The sequence below is a fragment of the Alexandromys fortis genome, unplaced genomic scaffold (assembly GCF_014885135.2).
Source record: "Alexandromys fortis isolate MF-2015 unplaced genomic scaffold, M_Fortis_MF-2015_v1.1 scaffold_47, whole genome shotgun sequence".
Taxonomy (NCBI): Eukaryota; Metazoa; Chordata; class Mammalia; order Rodentia; family Cricetidae; genus Alexandromys; species Alexandromys fortis.
Window position 1 is genome coordinate 9,006,969 of NW_026067957.1, and position 22,567 is coordinate 9,029,535.

The window sequence follows — 22,567 nt, forward strand, 5'->3', positions numbered from 1 at the left end:
TTCTTGTGCTAAGGCACTGAGATTCTGAAATGTTTGCTGCCACAGTCTATGTGAACTAATGCAGAAACCATGAGACAGAATTAGAGCAAATGTCCACCATGAAGGGTAATGATTCAAACACCTCAAGTGGACTGAGAAGCTCTGAGCATACCAAACACAGCATTGTCTACCGCTCCACACTACAAGAGAGCAGACTTGAAGATGGACTCTTCCATCCCCAAGGTCCCCCGCTCCCTTCCTATGAAACCCCAAGAGTTCTAGCTCATGGTCTCATTTCCACGTCCCAGAGGCCCTTCTGTTGTTCTGCTTAAAGAACAATTCTGCTTCCTTCCTGAGATGCCTGTCTGCTTTATTTTATTTCCACGTTGCCTCCATCAATCCAAAAATAATACAGTATATTCTCTAAAAGGTAAGGAACCCTCAAAATCACAAAATGAATTTGCATGGAAACACAACCACACAGTAACGCTAAATCACTGATTAGCTATCTGCACTCTTGCTACCCGTAGGCTCACTCACCCTTAACCACTTATACATCAAAAAGGGGGGAAAGAAATCTTACTAGTACACTACATCATTTTAAGATTAGGAGAGTCTCAGGAAGTACTCACGTTTAATACTACAGTACTGTACCCATCCTCTGGTTCAGTTCCACTGACAAAGAGTGACTCGGGGCTGAATTCAAACACCCCATGAGCATGGTCAGAAGCGGCGATTGTCACCAGAATCTGGGAAGCCACTCCTAGACTAGCTGCATGAACAAATCCCACAAATAGAAAAAAATGTTAATCAGTATTTTACAAACCACCATAAAAGCCAATGAACAACTATTTGAAAAAACGAAAAGGCTTTCCATTCATGAAGCACATGCTAATTGGTTTTAGAAAGAAAGGTGGACACAGATGGTCACCACATATCCTTGTGCTTTTACGACCCTTCTCTGCTCTGGTAGCAACGGCTGCTTAAGCACTTGGAGATGAACAGGGAGAATTTGTTTTCCTTTTTCTTTCTCTTTGAAAGCACATTCTCCCACACAAAGCCCTGAGAGGAGGGTCTCCCACGACCATGCTGACCTCTGAAGAACAGGAGCCAAAGCAACTCTTCCCTGGCTGGCCCAGCAGCCTCCCTGGGGCTTTAAGGCATGTAAATGTAGTGTCCTTAGTTTCTAATGTGCATTAATGCTAAGCCTCCTCATATTACTATAGATGAGTTTCCTTAGATCCCAAGTAATCCATGCCTATAGTGGCAAAGATTCTAAAGCCTAAAGATGCATTCAGTGTGCTCCTAATTAGCATGTTTATTGTTATTATTACTATTAATGCCTGAAGGCAAGAAAATGGACAGTCCTAAAAGCAACAGTCACAGATACATCCTGATACATTGATGGGTGTTAGCAGGAGTAGCATGCATCCCAGGGCCAACATGCAAAGCCTGACATTAGGAAAGGGGGTATTTGAGGGACAGAAGTGTGATCTTCAGAAGGCAGCTATCCTAAAACTTCTCTGCACATATGAGAAAACAACTGCGGATTCATTTGTATATGAATCTCTGTATATGAATTGTATATGAATTCAAAAGAAACCTCTGTTTATTGGCAATTAACTAGGAGCTTATTTTCCCTTCATTTCTGATTTTCCCCATCTGTTCTGATCAAATAATACATATGAAGACTCACGTTCCTTACTACACGGAAAATAAGTGGGATGGTTTAACTTGAAAATGCAAACATTCCATCGATCACTTTACAGGCATTCAAAGCCATGTAAAGTGTTCTCAACAATAATTCATTTATAATGGCATACAAGCAGAGTTTCTCTTTGTTCAGAATCAGCAAACCCTGTCGGGCCCATGTGCTGAGGGATGCCTGACCACCAGAAGCAGACAAGAAGGGGTTTTTGCCTCTATCACTGAAAGAAAAATCTCCATAAAGCTGCTGCGCCAGTTAGTGAGTTGAACACAGAAGGGATTGTCTAGTTTCCGAAGATGACAGTGCGTGGTTAGTATTGCTGTCTTTGAAATGAGAAGCTAAAATAAGAACACTAGTAAGGGACTTTGGGACAGCTGCTTACCATGTGTGTGAATAGGCGAGAAGAAGAAATCCATGTCCCCTTCTCCACTACCACTGCCATCAATCCTAAAGAGTTCAGACACTTCACGAGAGATACACAGAGACAGCCCGCACAACACACAGCAACACAAGGAGAAAATGAAGAGCACTTAAAATGTATCAAGTAAAGAGAAAATGCAGTGATATGCGGCAAGCATGTACATTCTTCCGCAGACAACAGGTCGCTCTGAATGATGATATGGAACATGTATAAAATCACTAAATCTTTTGGGAAATGCTCCAAATAATTAATTAGTAACTAATATTTTTCATGTTCAAAAATCTAAATAATGTTATTTGGAAATTTTTACCCTTCACTGCAATTTTAATCCATAGCATTTTTAAATTTTTGATAACATTTCTGTATATAATCATATATTTAGACTTACTAGGCAGCGAAGGTCACTTTGTCAATCACAACCAATTCAAACGAGGGAGATTCATCAAACATTTCCCCATCCACACATCCAAACCCCACCATTTACCATCCTCAAACGTAATGGCCCATTAGACACTGAATTTATGGGAAGAGTCCTAGATCATCAGTTGGAAGTTTCTCTTTTAACCCTGTCCATAAGAAATACCAGTAGTAAACAGTCAGCAAAACACTTCACTTTCTTGGTGTCTCAACTTTCTCACCTGCAAAAGGTGCTGGGTTTTACAGAGATCTTGCAAAGTTTAAAAAACATATTTAAAACAATAGCCTAAAATATATAATGGCGGAGAATATAGGAGAAGTGTAATAAGTATAAAATAGTTACACATTCATGTCTAATATATCTTATACTCCAGTCATGATTTTTTTCAAAATATTTACAAAGAAAGGAAGGGCAATGATGAACAAGCAGAGTGAGAAAAGCAAGCCACATTTACCAATATCCTTGATTGACAGGCCCAGGTTAAGGTCTGTCTTGGTTTTTGTCCTTCCCTCAAAAGAGAATGGAATATGCCAGGCCTGAGAATTTATAACACACCCATGGCCTAAAATCATCTCAGACAGAATGGATTGCCAGCAACTATACAGTTCATAACTGCTCCCACACTGTCTAGAAGTTGTAAGAAAGAGCTGCAAAGTTCAATGCCACGTATACGTTGATGAGAATCAAACATCTCTTAAGGTCATGGTTAGCATCCCCAATCAACTTTAGGAACCAAATGGTATGGCATACGGAGTGCTCTCTTGGCCCACAAGGTATTTAGCTCTGAAAACTGTTTCACTTATTGCACAGTCCCTAAAAATGAATACAGAGGAAAGTCGATGTCTAGACCACGTTTCCTCCTATCAACTCACTACTGAAAATTTAATTTATCTATCACTACTTCTTCCTAGGAAACTATAAATGAAAATCTATCACCAGTTAGCATATAACTGCATATTCTAAATATCTGAGGAATGTTACTACATAAACTCTCAAGCATCACTGTAGTGATAAATATCCCAGTTACGTTTGATGATCAAGGAATCGGATGCAGGTCAGTGGTCAATCACTTCCCTGGTATGCACAGGGCCTTGGGATTGATCCATCACAAAATTCTGGTGATATTTTTTTGAGACAGTATCCATATGCGCTGGAGCGCAAAACAGCAATCCATCTGTCTGTGTCTCCAAAATGCTCAGTTACGGGTATGTGACATCACATCTGGCCCTTGGTGATTCGCTATTACTAAAACTACTAACAATCACTGACATTTTCTCTTTCTATGGCCTAAATATTCATAAGTGATACAGTCAGCACCTTTAAATAGCACATGTTAATCTTTTCATTAATGAAACTGCTGGCTTAAAAAGCTGAGGTGGCAATGTGAATTTGTCTCTAGACAAAAGAGGTACTTGTACATGAACCTTTCCAGTGTATTTCCCCTGTTTTAGACATTCACCAGTACGTGGCACTGTTTATTGAGTATGTCCTCTGTTTCCAAGCACTGGCTTGGTGCCCTTTTTCTTCATTTAGGTTAAGGAACTCAAGAAAGAGGAAATTTGCTTACTTACCCCCAATCTTATTCATACAAAAAGACAATTCTGATGTATTTGTCCTACCTAGACTTTTTGCTCGAAAGCTTCCTATACTATGATTTTCTTCATTAAATGAAGCAGATGTTAATAATGATGAGATAAAGCCAGGCTTGGTAGTGGAAGGAAATGCCCATAAAAAAATTTCTTAAATGTACCAAAGGTACATACTACGTGTCTTCCATCACGGCCTAACCAGACCAAAGGTAGTGTAATACAAACTACATGTCTTCCATCACAGCCTAACCAGACCAAAGGTAGTGTAATACATACTACGTGTCTTCCATCACAGCCTAACTAGACCAAAGGTAGTGTAATACAAACTACGTGTCTTCCATCACGGCCTAACCAGCACCTGATAAACACTAATGTGTTTATCTTCTTTATATTTCTGAAAATAAACATAAACATAGCTCACCTAAGTGGAATAACTACCATGAACAGCTTCATTTTACAACACAAAATGTTGCCAGTGCGAGTTTAAACTGCTGAGACCTTTGGTTTTGTGTTCATTAGAATGAAGAGTAAGACATTCCAGGCCTGTTCTCCCTATAATCATCTTCTGGACTGTGCTGATATATGCATTCTATCTGGAGATGGCTCTAGTGTACCCATTAAGAAAATTCAAACGGAAGGTCAATAGCCTGGTAGTTTGGGGTTAGTCAATGTGAACCGCAGCAGGAATTTGGCATTGAGTGAACCCGTACTGTGAGTGACACAAAGGAACCCTTGAACTGCATTGTCTGGTCGCATCATGGTAGGCAGACAAGCAAATGCCGGTCTTACCTCCTCCGTCCAAGTTTAACAACTCAACTTTAAAAGATTTTTCCAGTTCAGGGATGGAATTATCAGTGATGTTGATAAAAATATATTTATATCTTTCTCCTGATTGAAATTCTATTGTGCCAGCAACACTCTGAAACACAAATGAAATTGATACATCATGTTACAATTGTTCTTTGTGTAAAACTGAAAAAGCAAAATGTTTACAATATATCAAATTGTCATAAATTTTGAGATAGAAAAACTGAAACTCATATAAGTGATATGAAAATTCCTAATACAAACCCTAAACACATGTGCTTGATTATTATTTGTGACACTGGAGACTGACCACAAGACTGTGCACATGATAATTAAATGCTCCACCAACGAGATGATTTTCAAGCCCTAAAGAATACTTGTTTTCTAACTAAATAAGTAGATGGGTTACTGTCTTATTCACTTTTTATTCATAAAGAAATAGTGAAAGAAAATGAGAAATCCAGCCAACACCTCGAATTCTTACAGAACTGCTTCAGGTTGACACGAGAAAATTCTTCAATTATTTGACAAAAACAGTTTCTTCTTGAGTTTATGGCCATACATTTGGAAGCCGATTAAACTGTTGTGTTAGTTTGTGTGAGCGCTTGCACTTCACCTCCTACAGCTGTTAGTAATCTGAGCTCTCAGCGAGAGGCTGAGGCGACGATTCAAGCGCTCACTCAGTTATTCAACATGGAGAGCATGCATGGCACCAACTCTGCTTGAGATTCTGAAACAGCCAAGACCAGTAAGACTCCTTGGGAAATGCTCTAAAAGGAGCGTAGGGACTCAACAGTTAAGAGCACTAGCAGGCCTTCCAAAGGACCCAGGACCCACGTGGCAGCTCACAACCACTTAACTCAGCTCGAGGGGATCCAGTGCCACCTTCTGACCTCTGTGGGCACCAGGCATGCACATGGTGAACAGACATACATGCAACCAAAACACCAATACATATCAAAATTTTAATTAAAATTTACAGAAATGAAAGAGTGTTACATGCAATTAAAATCACCCAAATGGAGTGAGTGCAGATTGAGCTAGTGGGCTACACTTTGGCATTGGGTGGAGTAGTTCACAGTATAATGACAGACTGACATCTGACAGACTGACATCTGATTGTCTTCAGAAACCACCTGGAACCACGCCGTGTCTTACACCCTGAACACTTCTGACCTTGCTCTTCTGTGCTGCCTGACGTCACACTCTCTTTTCCTTTCTAACTTCCACACTGCTCCCTGTCAGTGTTGAGCATTTTCCAGATGGACTGTTAACAGCTGTTGTTATTAACCTCTCCAGACAGTCCATCTAGACAAGATAAGCACAGCCCAGGCTTTTAATACTATAGATGAACGCAGCTCCCAGAGTCTTGTCTCTGATATCCAGACTTAAAAACTGAGTGTTGTATAACTTCTGTCAGAGGTTCACATTTATCTTTGTTCTAAACTATGCTTTATCCAATCCTTTGCAAAGCACTAAATCCTGGGGCAGTCAGTCACTCTTGTCAGGAAACATTCTTGACACCCTTCTTTGCTCTGGGAGACACACTGGTCCTCAGCTCCTGCCATTTTTGTCTCTGAAGCACTGCTTGAGCCCATCTGTTTCTTTCCAGGGACAGTGGCACTAGCCGCATTCACTAACGGGCCTATTCCTTGTCTTTCTCGCCCTGTCTTGGCTGCACTAACGGGCCTCATCCTTGTCTTTCTCTCCTGTCTTGGCCCCACTAACGGGCCTCTTCCTTGTCTTTCTCACCCTGTCATGGCTGCACTAACAGGCCTCCTCCTTGTCTTTCTCTCCCTATCTTAGCTCCACTAACGGGCCTCTTCCTTGTTTTTCTCTTCCTGTCTTAGCTGAACTAACGGGCCTCTTCCTTGTCTTTCTCTCACCCCATTCTCCACAATTTAGCCTTGTCTTTACCCAATGCATAACACCTTTGCATTCCTTCATCTTATTAAAAAAAATCTTAAAATGATAAAACTATGGTATGAGCTCTAAGGATTTGAGTGAGCTTGTCTGAGTGGACCATGTCTTCTTTCTACACACCTGGCCCTCCGTGTCACAGGGAAAATGGCCTTCCTGAAGTCCCTTTGACAGGTTGGCCCTTCCAAACACTTGGGCCCTTCTCAACTCTTACCATATTACCAGTTGGCCCCTGCTTCATCAATCAGCAGGAAGCTGGAATTCCCAACCTATTTCACAGCCACCCTCACAGATCACAGCCTAGACATTTTCTAAAGATATAATTAGTCATGGTCCTTGTTAGCAACTGAGAGCAGCCCGGAGAGAGAGAACCACTTTCCTTGGCTACGGCCCTGAGAAGTTGTCCTGGTTTCAGAGGAGGTCCCTACACCTCTGCACATGCTTACAGCACAAATGGACTCAATGGCTTTAAAAAAAATTATATGAAGTTGGGAGAGAAAAAATGTGGAGGTGATTTGGGTTTGCAAGGAAGAGAGCAGGGGTGTATTTGACCAAACACATTACACTCATGTATGAAATTCTCGAACAAATGAGAAAAACAATGAAAACACAGAACTACAAACAGCTGTATGAAAGACTTAGGAGGCAGGCTCGCTTGTCACTTGGGTATTAGAATAAAGTTGAGAACAACAATATTTGAAATTCAGTTGTTTTTTCTCATATATGTGATCCCTCCTGGAACCTTTCCTCGTATATATATTTTAAATTAATCTATGAAATTAAAGACCAGAGATAGATGATGTATCATAAGAATTAATGAAGGCAAACCTTATCAAGTTATCAGAGCTAAATAAAAATAAGTAGTTAAAAGTGGTGTTGTCCCAACCAGGACTTCAGTGCCCTCTGGAAATACTGAGAACTGTCTCCAAGGACACATACTTCCTATCTGTCACGAAGGACTGCATAGGCTTTCTGTTTTGTTTCATTTATTATAGAAAGTGATAATAAAGTTGGAAGATGTGGTTATTTCAGCTACTCAGAAATTAAAGATTATTAATACGAGTCCCCAAATGTTGCTTTAAAAAATGCAGAGAACACGTTAAACCAAGAAGACACACCTTGTGGAATGAGCTATACACAGCCTTATTAAAGATACAATACGTGCTAAAGGAAAAAAATAATCATTTCCTAAGAAGAGTTAGGGGAAGAAGAATTCTCTGAATCCGTAGCCAACTGTATTAGAAGTGAAAAGAATGGAGTTCAGCCAGCAAGGGCTTCCATGGCTCAGGAGGAAGAGCAGAGATGAAGTCGACTCTTGAGGAAGGTGAGGAGCAAGAACTAATACTGAAGTATGTAATATCTTTCTTGAGACGGATTCTCAAGAAGAAATTCTAACCACTTTCTTACAAAGTACTTTATCAACCTTCTGAGCAGGTAGTGGTGACTGAACGTTACTATACATGTGCCATGTGCAGTGAACAACACAGCAGTATTGCCATTCATCTCCACGGTGATCCTGCTCAATGAAGACATCACGATTTCATAGATAAAGAAATTAAGAGTAGGAAACATGAGTTTCCACCATCACGAATATAGAAGTCAAGCCAAACCCTGGTTCTATCCATTTCTAGATCCTTAGCACCATACTAAAGTGCCATATTGCTTCTCCTTTAGAAAAAAATTGATAGAATTGAAAAATCATGGACACATAATACCTTTGAATTTTTGATTTTACCTAGTGGACCTTCATAGAGAGTTTGAAACAGTTAAGAATCATATTTTTACATGTATCCAACCAAAAGTTATGCCATTATAACAAACTACACAAGGAAAACTAGAATGAGTGTAGCATACAATATGGTAGATATCTGTGTCATATTCCATTGCAATAACCTGTCAACATACACAAATTTAAAAGGTCATAAAATAACTAGTGCTTTTTTTCTTTTATGATAGGGTCCTTATGTGATGCGAGACACTTCCAAACCTCCGTGAGGACTGTGTTCAAATTCAGTGGTACAAATACAGCTTCAAAAGACATGCTGATAGGCTGAAGAAAGTCTCAGCAGTTAAGAGCACTTGTTCATCCTGAGGACCCACATGTTGGCAGCTATCTGTAACTCTGGTTTCAGGGAATCCAAGGCTCTCTTCTGGCCTTGATGGGAATAGCATAAACATGGTGCACAGAAACACATGCAGGCAAAACAGACATGCATATAAAATAAAAATAAAAATTCAAAGTCTTAGTGATATACCTGGTAGTCCTCTGGACTAAATGCTGTCAAGGACACTGTTCTAAACTCCACCGTGACCCTGCCAAGCAGCCCTTGTGCACGGACAACCAGTAAACAGATCTCTCCGTCCTCTTCCTGCACGATGAGGTGTGGCACGCTGCTGGCAGGCAGACTCATTGCATCTTCAGGCTGAGGCGGCGGCCCTGTGGAGAACTGCAGCAAGCCTGGGAGAGACAGAGACGGGTTTCTTAGTCATCTGTGGAGCACTTCTTACGCAGCTGAAGCAATCTCGTACAGTCATTTCGATAACCAGGCTGAGTACCTGAGGGCTTCACATAAAAGTTTACTAAAGAGTTAATTAACATACTTTTGATGTGGGATAGTTTTCTTACAACTTTTAATGATTTCTTATATTTTTATAGTATAATTACATTTTCCCCTTCCTCCCTCCAAGCCCTCACATATATCCGTCCTTGTTGTTTTTCAAGTTCATAGCCTCTTTTTTCATTAATTATTGCTATGTCCATATATGTATGTATGTATAGGAATAGATACTCTTGAATTCACAAATATAACCTGTCAGGCTGTATGATGTTAATGGTACAGTAAGCTTTCACAGCTGACTATTTGGTATTCAGTTACCGATGGGTGCGCTCTTTCCTAAGGAAGACTATTTCTCCCTCTCTCAGCACCCCTTGGTCGGCACAGTTCTGTGTGTAGAGTTGAGGCCTCATGAGATTTTTCATGTCTACTGCTGCCATCCTTGTTCCGCTCACGTTTAGGCAGCATGCTGGTGTGTAAAATGTGAGTTTGTGTCTTCTAGAAACGTCAGGAGCTGCACCCATAATTGTTTTGGAGCCTCTCTAATGGTGACTATTGAGGATGTATGAGGGAAACAACCAATAGCCTTACCAAACTTGGACATCTAAGACCACCAACACCCACTGTGGCATGGTGATCCTAAGAGTGCAGCATGCATACCCTGGCAATACCTACAGCTCTGTGATTCGACTCAAGAGCCCCTAAGCAAGAAGGAAATCAGGCCTGGTACTGTGAACCCAGCCAGTAACCAGGGCTAGTGAAGTCATGGATCTTATAGGAAAACCTATAGCCCCACTTTAGTAAAATCCCTAACTATGTTCTAATCTTTGTTTGCCCATACGCACAAGTATATAAAGTCTTCGGCAGTCAGCAAGGAAACTTCCCTATGCAACAGATGGAGACCGTTACAGAAACTTCACCCGGTCAGCAATGTAGAATTGTCCCAACTAATAACACCTATAGCACAAATCCTGCACCAAAGACTTGGAATCATTGCAGAAGAGGGGCCAGAAACACTGTGAGAGTCAGAGGAACAGGGTGTTTCCTGGGAGACTGTCTTCTAGGAATGTCAGAAGCCACACCCAGAATGGCTTTAGGCCTTCATAATGTCAAACATTAAAGTGTTATTTTCCTTGTCTTTACCAAAGACAAGTGTTTAATACCACTGAACAATCAGTACGAGAAACATTAGGGGAATTTAAAAATACGTATTTCAAAATATTGACTCATATTTGACAAGTTTCTGGATTCTGAATTGATATACAGTCATACTGATGATGCTCTAAAAAAATCTGCAACACTTTCTTTAAATTGTTTTCCTTAAAGTTATTATATTTTTAAAATATACCAATCCAAGTTCCCACTTCCTCCCCTCCTCCCATTCCCTGCGCACACCATCCCACCCCATCTCCATCTAATCCTCAGAGAGGGTTAGGCACATTGCCTTGTGGAAGGTCCAAGGCCTTCCCTTAACTCTAAAAGCATAATAAGAAATTCTCTAATTCCCTACCCAGACACTCAAAGATGTCCTCCCTTTGTTCACACACAAAATACATTTTGATAAAAAATGTCAACATTCATTATAGTTCCCAATTAAAATCATCACTTGTTAGTATAAGAGTCAGACTACTATAGTAAGAACTCCACTTTTTGAAACCCAGTAAGACATACTTTACAGTTTTTAATTACTTCAGTATTAACACATCACCGTAAACATTCTAACCATAGAAATATTGATAAATATATAAAAGTACCTTTCACTTTAAATAACCCTGCAAGGTTTCTGAATGTATTGTTTAAGGGCAACAGCTGATTTTATATTTTCTTTCATAAACTTCACATTGACTTGTGAGAAGTTCTTAACAAAACCAAGTACAGCAAGAGAAGCAGCAATCACTGCAAGAGAGAGCGGTTTACCATAAGGGTGATCGCTAGCTTTGATGGTGATGTCTGTGGTTTCCTTCTCAGGATCTATGCTGGCACCACTGAGAGGAGTTGAACCAAGTTTTCCATCCCCTGGAACTGCAGAAACCAATGTCACCCGAAAATACTCATTAAGCTCAGGAACGTCCTCGTCGAGAACGTATAGATTCAGGACCTGTGCAAGGCAAAAGCACGGTAGTAAGTACTACTCGGGGAAAACAGCCAACTAAATCTCATGTGATTGAAATTTCAGTAACAATAAAATACAAGCACACACACACAGGTGCATATAAAAATAAGAAGAGACCCGAGAATATTAACTCCTTAATAATGTTTACTTTAATAAACTGAAGGTGTTACCCCCAAATTTGCAAGTAACATCTTTTCCCCAGGGTGTTGGTGTTAGGAGTGGAGACTTTGGAAGAGAACTGGATATTCAAGCAGACTTAATGAAGGGGCGCAGGATCAGTGCCCTTATGAAAGAGGTCATGGGGGCTCATTTACTCCTTCTACCAGATGACACAGTGATTCCACACCACAGGTAAAAAGCAGAACGGGAGCCTCCCAAGACCCTAAATTTTCAGGCATCCTGCCCTTGGGCATCCCATGACTTCAAACTGTGAACAACAAAGTGCTGTTGTTTACAAACTCCATGAGGTAAAGTATTTTGTGATAACAATCTAAACACACAGCAATGCTAGTACACACCTGTAAGATCTGCACTCAGGAGGCTGAGGCAGGAGGATGACAAGTCCAAGGCCCACCTTGGCCATATGTTTCAAAATAGGTAAGTAATAAAATATGTAATAATACATATCTGGAATGATATATCCTCAAGCTATATTAATTTTATTGTATTAGCACTAAGGAATTTATGAAACTGACATTCAAAATTAATTTTTCCTCCCACAGAAAAGCTAAATTATTTTTTGTTATACACCTAATAATATACACCTAATTTCCCACACAGTTTAAAATGCATAAACACCAAGGAATTGCTAATCAATGAATAAAGAGATGAAACACTTTCCCAGAAGCCTCAGAAGAAACCCAGGCGTGTAGTTTACCTCAGACCTCTGCCAAGGGAGGAAGGTGATAGTGCCACTGGCATTGGCAAAATCATCAAAGAGGTAACTGATGCCTTCCGATTCGATCTGTGAGATGGTGTAGAAAACATGAACATAATCCAAAGCTCCCCTTGTTCGCTCTACCACACAGGAAACGGTGGACCCCTCCTCTGTGATCTGTAAATGAACAGAAATGAATTTTAAACGCAGGGGCAGTGATAAAATCAGTGCTTTCCTATGGGTCCTTCTACTCTGTATACCTTAGTTCTATGACTTCCCATGTGTCTAAACAGGCTTGGACATCTCTACATTTACAAAGTGTATTTGAGAGCACTGTTTCTACCCATGCGTATTAGGTACAAAGCAAAAGCAACTGTAATCGCTTTACTGTCTAAATAGTTCTTTCACTGGTAGCTCCTGCCTGCTAGACCCAGTGCCACGGGTGATGGCTGCAAAAGATCTTTTCTGCAAAACAATTAACAACCCTCCACTGAATAAAGGAAGACCAAAGAAGGCAACAGTCTCACAATATAACAAACAATGAAGAGCCTACAGACCAGGTCAGGGTAGTGAATGGCAGAAGGCCAGACACAACATCAAGAAAATTCTAGAAACGGGTTAAAAAGTATCAGTATTAGGTGGAATCATTGGGGAACGATAAAAAGCACAAAGGGAAAATATTTTAGGACTGTCTAGCTAGACATGTGGCTCTTCAATCCAGCACTTGAGAAACGAAGAAAGAGGATTAGGACTTCTGTAAGCTCCAGGCCAGCTCCAGCTACACAGCAAGGCCCTCAACTAGTAAAGCCATCAACAAAATCTTGCTATGCTTCAAACACCCTGCACAAGTCTGTTCAAATCCATGCTGTATGTGAGGTTCATATGGCTCCTCGTGTGTGTGTGTGTGTGTGTGTGTGTGTGTGTGTGTGTGTGTGTGACGGCTTTGCGCTGTATTCAGCAAAGTATATTTTAAAAACTTTCAGTGAAAGATTCCATAGGAACAAATCACTTAAGAATGGCAGGCTAAAAAAAGTATACCATTAAGGTTCACAAATATTATAAAAGAAATGGCACCCCTGATATTTTGATGTTTTCAGTGCTTAGGTCAAAAAGATTAAGCAGCACTGAGAAAAGGTTAATTCCTGAAGCTGGGCAATGAGCACCTTGTATCCACTATACCACTGCTCTGTTTGATGGACATCATCTACAGAGACTTAAATACAGGTTTGTTCGTTTTCCCTCCCACAACCAGACATCTAAACCAGGAACAGTATCCTGAGTCAGGATGCCTAGTAACACAAACTTGACATTTCTGACACATTTGGAAAATCCCTGAACTACAAAGTATATGAAGTGTAGAAAGAGATAGAAAACATATCTAAAGGTTTTTCCTAACATTATCATATTTACTAAATTGACTTTCCAGTCTTGACTCAAGCATCTAGGCCAGTGAGTGGATCCCTGAAATCCTCAGAGCCACCTTGATCCAGTTTCACTCGGAAATGGCCAGCAGTCCTCAACACTGTGCTCTCTTTTGCTTTGAAATTTAATTCTTTTTAACGATGGGTATGTGTAAGTGTGGAGGCGTGGGTACACGAGTGCAGGTGCCTTCCAGGAGCTGAAAGCTGCCCAGTATGGATGCTGGAAACAAGCTCAGGTCCTCTGCAGCATCAGTATGTGCTCTGAATCACCAAGCCATCTCAACAGCACCCTGTGCATAGCCAGCATTTTGTCAAATGTTCATATCAATGGAAGATGAGAAGTAGGGGTAATCAATAAGGTGAGTTTTCAAGTTCATTTATTCAGAAACAGGGCTTCTTAGTTGAAATAGAAAATGACACTAAAGAATTAGAAATCCAGTTTGAGGTGTTTTTCCTGTGTCATGTCTGGGCAAGGCTTTCTGAGGGGCTGTACTGAACTAGAATGTATTCATCGCATGTAAAAGGCTCTGAGAACACAGTGAAAGGAGTGTCTCATTCCACAGTGGTCTTCCCGAGCCATTTCTAAATCGATTCTTAAGCCATGTGTATCAAAATATAAGATAAAGGATTAATTCCAATAAAATGTGAGTCTTACAAGTTCTATGAATTATTGTGAAAAAGTAATTTCATCAATTAATTATCTGGAGTACAGGGTTTTATAAAGTGAGTTAGAGAATAAATAACAGAAATGACACAGAATAACAAAGCATGGTGACATGGGTACCAAGCTGGGTCTAAAATAATCAGCCCTCTATTCAATAACAGAGCCCAACTGCAATCCAAATAATCATTTGATATGCCTTATCAGAGCTCCAATCTGCTCAGAGGTTTATTTGACTCTTCCTATTATAGCCATTCAGCACCTGCTATTTTCTGGGACATGGTGCATGCACCTGGGCAAAGAAGAAACATCAAAGTAATTATGATCACTTTCAACACTACTGAAAACGAACCAAGTAGCTATTAAATTCAGTCTTAAGAGGCACAGAGTCAACAAGACATCTCAAATCTTTTCCTTTGTGGAATCTGCACATTTATAAACTCACTGAGAAGTGCCCACAGCTTTTATGTTAGTGAAGCCCATTGTCGTCCACTGCACTAAAAGTCCAAAAATCAAAGGAGTCATGACTGACCACTAATCACAACACAACAGCAAGTCTCTGCCAGCACAAGCAGCATGCATCCCGAGGGATGATGATAAAAATAGGAGTTCCAGGTTTCTCTTATCATTTCAAAAATAAGAATTGTGTAATATTTCTAAAAATCAATCGTCAATGTTTAATCTTTTAGACTCAATGACTTTCCTCTCTTAATCACCAAACATTTATCTTTCAAATATCGATCCATTCATTTTATCTCATATAGGATTGAAAAGACCAGCTAACTTCAGTGCAGTTTGGGTCGTGTGGTCTATGCATACAAATCCTCTCATCCACAGTGAAGGACCTGGTGGAATCTGTTGAGACGAAGCTGCATAACTACATAGTAAACGGTCGCTAAGTAGATCATCAATAGGATCTGAGAAACAAGCCAGCGCTGGAAACCTGACTACAGTGGCTGAGACCAGCAAACACTAATTTTAAGTATTTTCAAAGTGTTGGCTTTTGCTTTCCCAATTTGGTTGCTTATGTACATAACTAAAACTAAACACTATCTGAATTGCTGTGTGCTTTTTCACATTTTGATATGAAATGTATTCAAAAGGTCCCCAGGTTTTCTGAACACCTACAAGGCTCCATTCTTGGTGCTACTGATACAATAATGAACAACAAGACCTTTCTGAGGCTCAGAGCTGTTTCTCTGGATGGTGGATATAGATGTAGGCAATATTTAAGTAGATTTATGAAGGCCAGAAGGAAACTGATAATGTGATCAGTGCTCCAAAACATTAAACAACGAGTGGAGGAAGAGCAGTTTTTGAGAAGGTCATCAGTCACTTTCAATAAGAGACAGTGTCTTTGAGTAACTACTACTAAAGAGCTAGGGGAAAACGATAGGAAAGACAGAGGCTGATGAATGCTGTATCTTGACACTGGGGTTGTGCCAAGGCAGATCAGTCTGAGCCAAAAGATGGGAATGAGACAGATAAGGCCAGCATCATAGGCAGAAGCCAGACGTGGATGGTAACTTAAGGATGATAACATCGCATGGCACCACTGTGATTCTCACAGCCCCACTAAAGCTATCCAACCTTTTAAATTAGGCATAAGGACATTTAAAGACACATGGAGAAGGATAACAGATTAAGAACCACAGGAGATGGGTTCAGACTCTAGTTCTTTTATAATCTCTTAGAGGAAAAGAACGAAGTTGATATTCGTTAAGATCTAATAAATACAAAGCTCTAAACAGGCATTTGACTTGATCCTGCCTGATTTAATTCAACTAAGGATAGTTATTTCTCAGACCTGTTAACTCTGTCTCGGAATCTATGAGAGCAATGACATGTTGTATGTCTTAGACTGTCAGAAAAGTGCAAACATCTGAATATGTAAACATTGATGCCTGGATACCCCTTTACCATCTGAATATGTAAATGTTGATGTCGGGGTACCCCCCCCTTTACCATGTGAATATGTAAATATTGATGTCGGGGTACCCTCCTTTACCATATGAATATGTAAATGCTGATGTCTAGGCAACCCCTTTATCATATGAATATGTAAACATTGATGCCTGGGTACCCCCTTTACCATATGAATATGTAAATGTTGATGTCTGGGTACCCCTTTACCATATGAATATGTAAACATTGATGTCTGAGTATCCCTTTAAAGGCATTATCAGCACAGATGAGATGACTCAGAGCAAAGACATTTGCTATCAAGCTTGATGTCCTATTTGATGTTAAGATCCACATGGGGAGAAAGGGGAGGATTGGCTCCCACCAGTTATCCTCTGACCTTCAGAGGCACAGCAGGCACACATACACCCATACCCATACAAAGATAACAAATAATAAATAGACAGACAGACAGACAGATAGATAGACAAATGTGAAAGAGCAGTTTAAAGTCATTATACGCATATAGGGTATTTCTGAAGATTAACAAAAATAACTGACGATCTCGTCTTGTGGTTGCCACAGTAACTAAGAGGCAACACGAAATTCCAGAGATCTGGGCATTCCAATTTAAGTTACAATGAGTCCTGTGACATATAACTTTTTCCAGGTCTACTCATCCTATCTTTCTTAATCATCCAATCACATATGCATTCATCTAACTCTACAGGTGTCAAGTTGCAGGGCGAACAGCTCTCCTGTTTCTCGGCAGGGTTTTGTGAACAGTGTTTGCTATCACAGGCGACACCTGTGAGGCAGCCTCAGGCGCTCTCGTGTTACTAGTCAGGACACTGAGACGATAGATCGCGTAGCTTTGAAAACTCGGCAAGAACTGGTAAGAACACTAAAGCAGTCTCATGAATTAAGCCAGCCAAGAACGTTGGTAAGAAACAATTACAACAAACTCGAAAGAATCCTATAACTACTTTAAAATGTTCCCTGTAAGACAAAAATGCAAATTGAAATAAAGTCTCAATTTCAATTATCCATACAGACTTTCAGTATGAATTATTTCATTTACATATATGGTATCCAAAATATTAGCACAATTATATATGGTACATAATTACTCAGTCTTTAAAGTGATTAACTTTACAGCTAATTGCTAGGATTTATTTGCTCTTTTGTTTTTGCTTCACCTCATTAAGGCTACTTCAGCTGAAAACCACCAGAAACAGGGACTGAGATATATACGTGCAAACGCAGCTACCACAGCTTCTGGAAGCTAGCTCAACCCCAGACAAATCTGCCTGCAGTGAACGGTTCGCTAGGAACCTCTCCGAGCTCCCACCTTACCTCCGGGATACAAGCTCCTGTGAAACCAAACAGGCCGTTGGCATTGTCACTTTTCTGTATTCTTAGTCTAGCTGTAGCGTTTGCCTCAGAAATCTGAGCCCCTCCATAGACAGACACCAGTTTAAGAAGAAAGAATTCCTCTCCTTCCTCGTCACTGTCGTCTCTCGCAGAAACGATGAATGACTTGGCACTTTCTCCTTGTCTGAACTCCAGATACCCAGAAACGGGGTGCAGATCATTCCTGGCAGGCATAGCATGGAGTTCATAAATCTCTTCTGTCGTCAGTTTCCGCTCATAGGTCCTCACATCCTGCATCCAGCCTGTGAATCTGTCACTGCCATTCATGCCTGCCCCGATTCTCAGGACTCCAGGACCTGAAATTACACATGCGATTAGATGCTACAACCAACGCCGGCTCCTGCCAGTTATAGGTGTGATTCAGAAAGCAAGACAATTTTACTGAAATATATACTTGGTAAGTAAAACTTCTGGCATAACTAAAAAGTCATCAAATAAACCTTACCTTTCATTATGACAAAGGGAACCTGCACAATAGTGTCTGGGATTTGTGATTTTGCACTGCAGTATCTAGCTTTGAAATTAAATGATGCTCTTAAAAGTAAGTCATATCAATCTGTCAAAATTATTTATGGACAGAAAGATAATTGCATACATTTATATATGTGTATATATGTATTACATATGTAGCCATGTACATTTGTGTGTTGTATATTTATTTGAGTAGACATGTGTCCTATGACACTTTAAAATTATTTATTTATTTATTTACTTATTATGTATACAATATTCTGTCTGTGTGTATGCCTGCAGGCCAGAAGAGGGCGCCAGACCCCATTATAGATGGTTGTGAGCCACCATGTGGTTGCTGGGAATTAAACTCAGTACCTTTGGAAGAGCAGGCAATGCTCTTAACCTCTGAGCCTCTCTCCAGCCCCCACTTTAAAATTATTTACTGATATAAAATGCAATGGGCTACTTCAAGCCCAATTTTAAAACTTCAGATTAAACTCCTAGAGAACTTGAAAGTTCTATGGACTAAAAATTCTTCTCCAGCTAAATAAAGTGGTGGTTCTAGGACATGATGGTGAGTTCTATTGTGAGCTCACCAAGGCCAGCTGGCCTGGGTCTGAAAAAGCATGGGATGAAACTGGACTAGCTGAACATAGTGGACAAAGAGGACTACTGAGAACTCAAGAACAATGGCAATGGGTGTTTTATCCTACTGCACATACTGGCTTTGGGGGAGCCTAGGCAGTTTGGATGCTCACCTTACTAGACCTGGATGGAGGTGGGTGGTCCTTGGACTTCCCACAGGTCAGGGAACCCTGATTGCTCTTAGGGCTGATGAGGGAGGGGGACTTGATCGGGGGAGGGGGAGCGAAATGGGAGGCGGTGGCGGGAAGGAAGCAGAAATCTTTAATAAATAAATAAAATAATAAAAAAAAAGAATGGAAAAAAATCTTCTTCAGCTAAATAAAGTGGTGGTTCTAGAACATGATGGTTTCTACAGGCCAACTTGTTGGGGAATATTATTTTTAGGTGTGTGACTTTTGTTTACGCTGCCTTAGTTTAAATTTGTGAAGCTGTGTTACTGTGCCTGTCTAAAGCACCTAGTGGTCCTAATAAAGAGATGAACGGCCAATAGCGAGGCAGGAAAAAGGATAGGTAGGGCTGGCAGGCAGGAGTATAAATAGAAGGAGAACAGAGACTGAAGAAAAAGAAGGAGCAAGAGAGCAAGGAGAGGAAGTAAGCCACCAGGGGCCAGCCACACAGCTACACAGTAAGCATGGAGAAAGAAGCTAAGAAAGGTATGCAGAAAGAGAGAAAAATAAAAGCCTAGAGGCAAAAGGTATTCGGGATAATTTAGGTTAAAAAAAAAAAAAAGCTGGAAAGAAACAAGCCAAGCTAAGGCCGGGTATTTATAGCTAAGAATAAGCCTCTCTGTGTAATTTATTTGGGAGCTGGGTGATGGGCCCCCAAAAAGTCAAAAAAGTAAAACATCACACAATACCAACTATATCATTTCATCTAAAACCTAACTCAGTGTGGAAACAGAAGCAGATCTTAGCAGGAAGAGCTCTAAAAATAGGGACAGCGTACAGGCCAGCGATACATCCCTACATGTTCACGGTCCTTTTCAGGAATTCATCAAGTTTTAGTTTAGTTGGCTTGTTTTTTATTTAGGGTTTTGAAGTTTGGTGACAAGATCTCATTATTGCTTCTGGCAAGTAATTTGCTATGTAGCCCAGGTTAGCATGTCCCCTCATGATTCTCTAGCCTTGGCCTCCCAAGAACATACAGTCTACAGTGAGTTACTCAGAGAGAGAGCATGTGATTTGGCTGAAAGTCAACAAATATTATCTCTTCAAAGTAAGCCACAGAATTCATCCACTCATCTACTAATAATATAAAGCATGTAGTCATTTCTGGTGAATATTTTCGCCTTACTCCTCTTGTTCTAATGTCCATTGCCCTTCACTTCTGATCATCCTGAAGGAGAAACAGTTCCCCAGACACAGAGGGCTGTTTCAGAATTCCAGACCTTTGCTCATTACTGTGCTGAACAGTTCCCATCCTGACCACCCACTTGAGAGACAAGTGATGCTCCTAGCTTTTCTTCTCTTCCTACAAAGTTTTCTAGTCATCTGCTTGCGCAGCGCTTGCCTAGAGCCTGTTTCTCATTCCCCTAGAAATATTAAACGTGACTTTATCTTGATCTTCGTAGGCACACAGGTTTTTTTTTTTTGGCACACAGGTTTTTAAGAGAAAAATAGAGTCACATCTCAAAACAGTTCCTAGCTGTGTTTTAAACATCAAATTTTAATTGAAAATTGAGAATCTCTCGAATTCAGTGTGCTAGTTATGAAGTTGACACTCACCATCAGTAATGGCTTCCCCTTTCAGACTCTTGATTCCTCTGGGCATTGCGTTTCCATCCAAATAGAATTCTATTATGCCATCATCTAGGATAATTAAAACATGAAGCCAAACTCCTTCTTCTAAATATTTCATGACTGTGGTCTTGGCAATATATGTGACATTTGATCCAAACGTTTTGTAATGAAGGGAAAGCATTACATGGGATTCGTTTGTTTGAATTTTTACCCCATAGTAGATGCTTCCATTGCCATCATCCTTTGCTATGAGAAACCCACTTGTATTGGCATTAGGCATTACCCAAGCTGAAAATGTAAAGTTGGCAATTGTGTTGTTCCTAGAAGGGTGGTACTTTGGGTCAACAGTCCCAAATGCACCTTCTAGTCCACTGAAGTACAGGACATCTGTTCCACTGTGGTGACGTCGCATGTGTGGCTGCAAATGCACAGTACTTGGAAAATTTCCCACAAGCAAAAAGTCGAGCATTGGTGGCAAACCAGCAGGGAACTCTCCGGAAAGTATTTCCCAGCCAACGCGTACATCACCAAAGATGCCCTGTTGTCTCAAAATGGTAAAGTTGGTAATATAAGACATATCGTCTTCAGACAGGACATCTTCTGCCACCTCTCTCTCTAGACATTCTGGATCTAAGACGAAAATTCCAAAGGGGTCATCATTGAATGGAATCATGACTGTCACCTGAAGGTTGGTTTCTGCTAGCTGACCTCCAGAACCTGTAGGAAGAAAATTTAGAATAACTAGAAAACCAGAAGTTGGATTCCTTTTAGTCTGAGAAAAAAAAAGTGGTATGCTTTACAGAAAATGTTCTAGTTATACTATTTACTCATTATCAGTAAATAATGGGAACATCGTATTGTTTTCACCACATTTTGACAGGCAATTTCATGAATAATATCAATTAGCATATTCATATTGATAATCATTCAAGTTCCACCCCCTCCCCAATATTTTTACGCTTAAAACCAAAAATTGTGAGATAGAGCAATCCTCCATTCATAAAACTGAAACTCTTAACAGTTTGAGGCTAAGGGCAAAGTTCAATAGCAGCGCAGATAATTAACATAGAACCTCAGATTCTATGCCTAACACTAATGAATAAGTAAGAAAAACTAAGACAGACACATTGTCATGTGCTTATAACCCCAGCACTCTGGAGATACAGGCAGTAGGATCCTATGCTGACGGTGAGATCTCATGGCAAACCTAGCCAACCAGTACATCACCAAAGATACCCTGTTGTCTCAAAATGGTAAACAAAAAAGAGAAAGAGCTGTAGATCAATGAATGGTAGGGCACTCCTAACGTAAATAGGCTTAGGGTTTGAATCAATACTGCAAAAACAAGACAAAACAATTTCTACCAAGAAAGGGACTTTGACATTAAAATCAGACAATCATAAAATGTTTCACCATCAACTGGATTTTATATACAACTCTAATGAAGCATATATTATAAGATTTTGGTGATAAATAAGAGGTGAAAAAAGCCCTCACCTGAAATATTTACAAGCTTTAGGATATAAAATTCATTGAATTCAGGGATTCTATCTGGGAAAGCGTGGAGAACTATTGGCTTTGATCCTTCTCCATCGATAAAGTTAACAGTCCCTGACGTTTCATAGAACTCCTCTCCAGACTGCAGAGAAACATTCTGAAACAGTTGCCACATCACAGAAACATTGCCAAAGTGTCCTCGGTGCCTCAAAATCCTACGTGAAAATGGAACAAATTATTTTTATGAAACATGTATATGGTGAATATAACTATAACAAAAGCATTCTGTCTTCTCTTAAAAGTATACATTTTCTACCTATCCCTGAACTAGCCAGCAGGTCTCACTGAGCAACCAAGGAAAGGTAGGAAAAGGTAGCAAAAACTTAAATCCAAAAAAAAAAAAAAAAAAAATAAAAAACATAAAAGAA

At 40.1% G+C, this 22,567-nt stretch overlaps 1 protein-coding gene across 1 annotated transcript in view; it reads right to left on the bottom strand.

Annotated features, from left to right (window-relative positions):
- Adgrv1 (adhesion G protein-coupled receptor V1) overlaps positions 1-22,567 on the bottom strand; it is a 530,822-nt gene that overhangs the window by 437,457 nt on the left and 70,798 nt on the right. Inside the window, 9 exon segments of the mRNA XM_050152479.1 lie at positions 612-751; positions 2,070-2,150; positions 4,905-5,034; positions 9,098-9,300; positions 11,315-11,495; positions 12,388-12,564; positions 17,728-18,101; positions 20,628-21,359; positions 22,140-22,354. Coding sequence (XP_050008436.1) covers positions 612-751; positions 2,070-2,150; positions 4,905-5,034; positions 9,098-9,300; positions 11,315-11,495; positions 12,388-12,564; positions 17,728-18,101; positions 20,628-21,359; positions 22,140-22,354 — 2,233 coding nt within the window.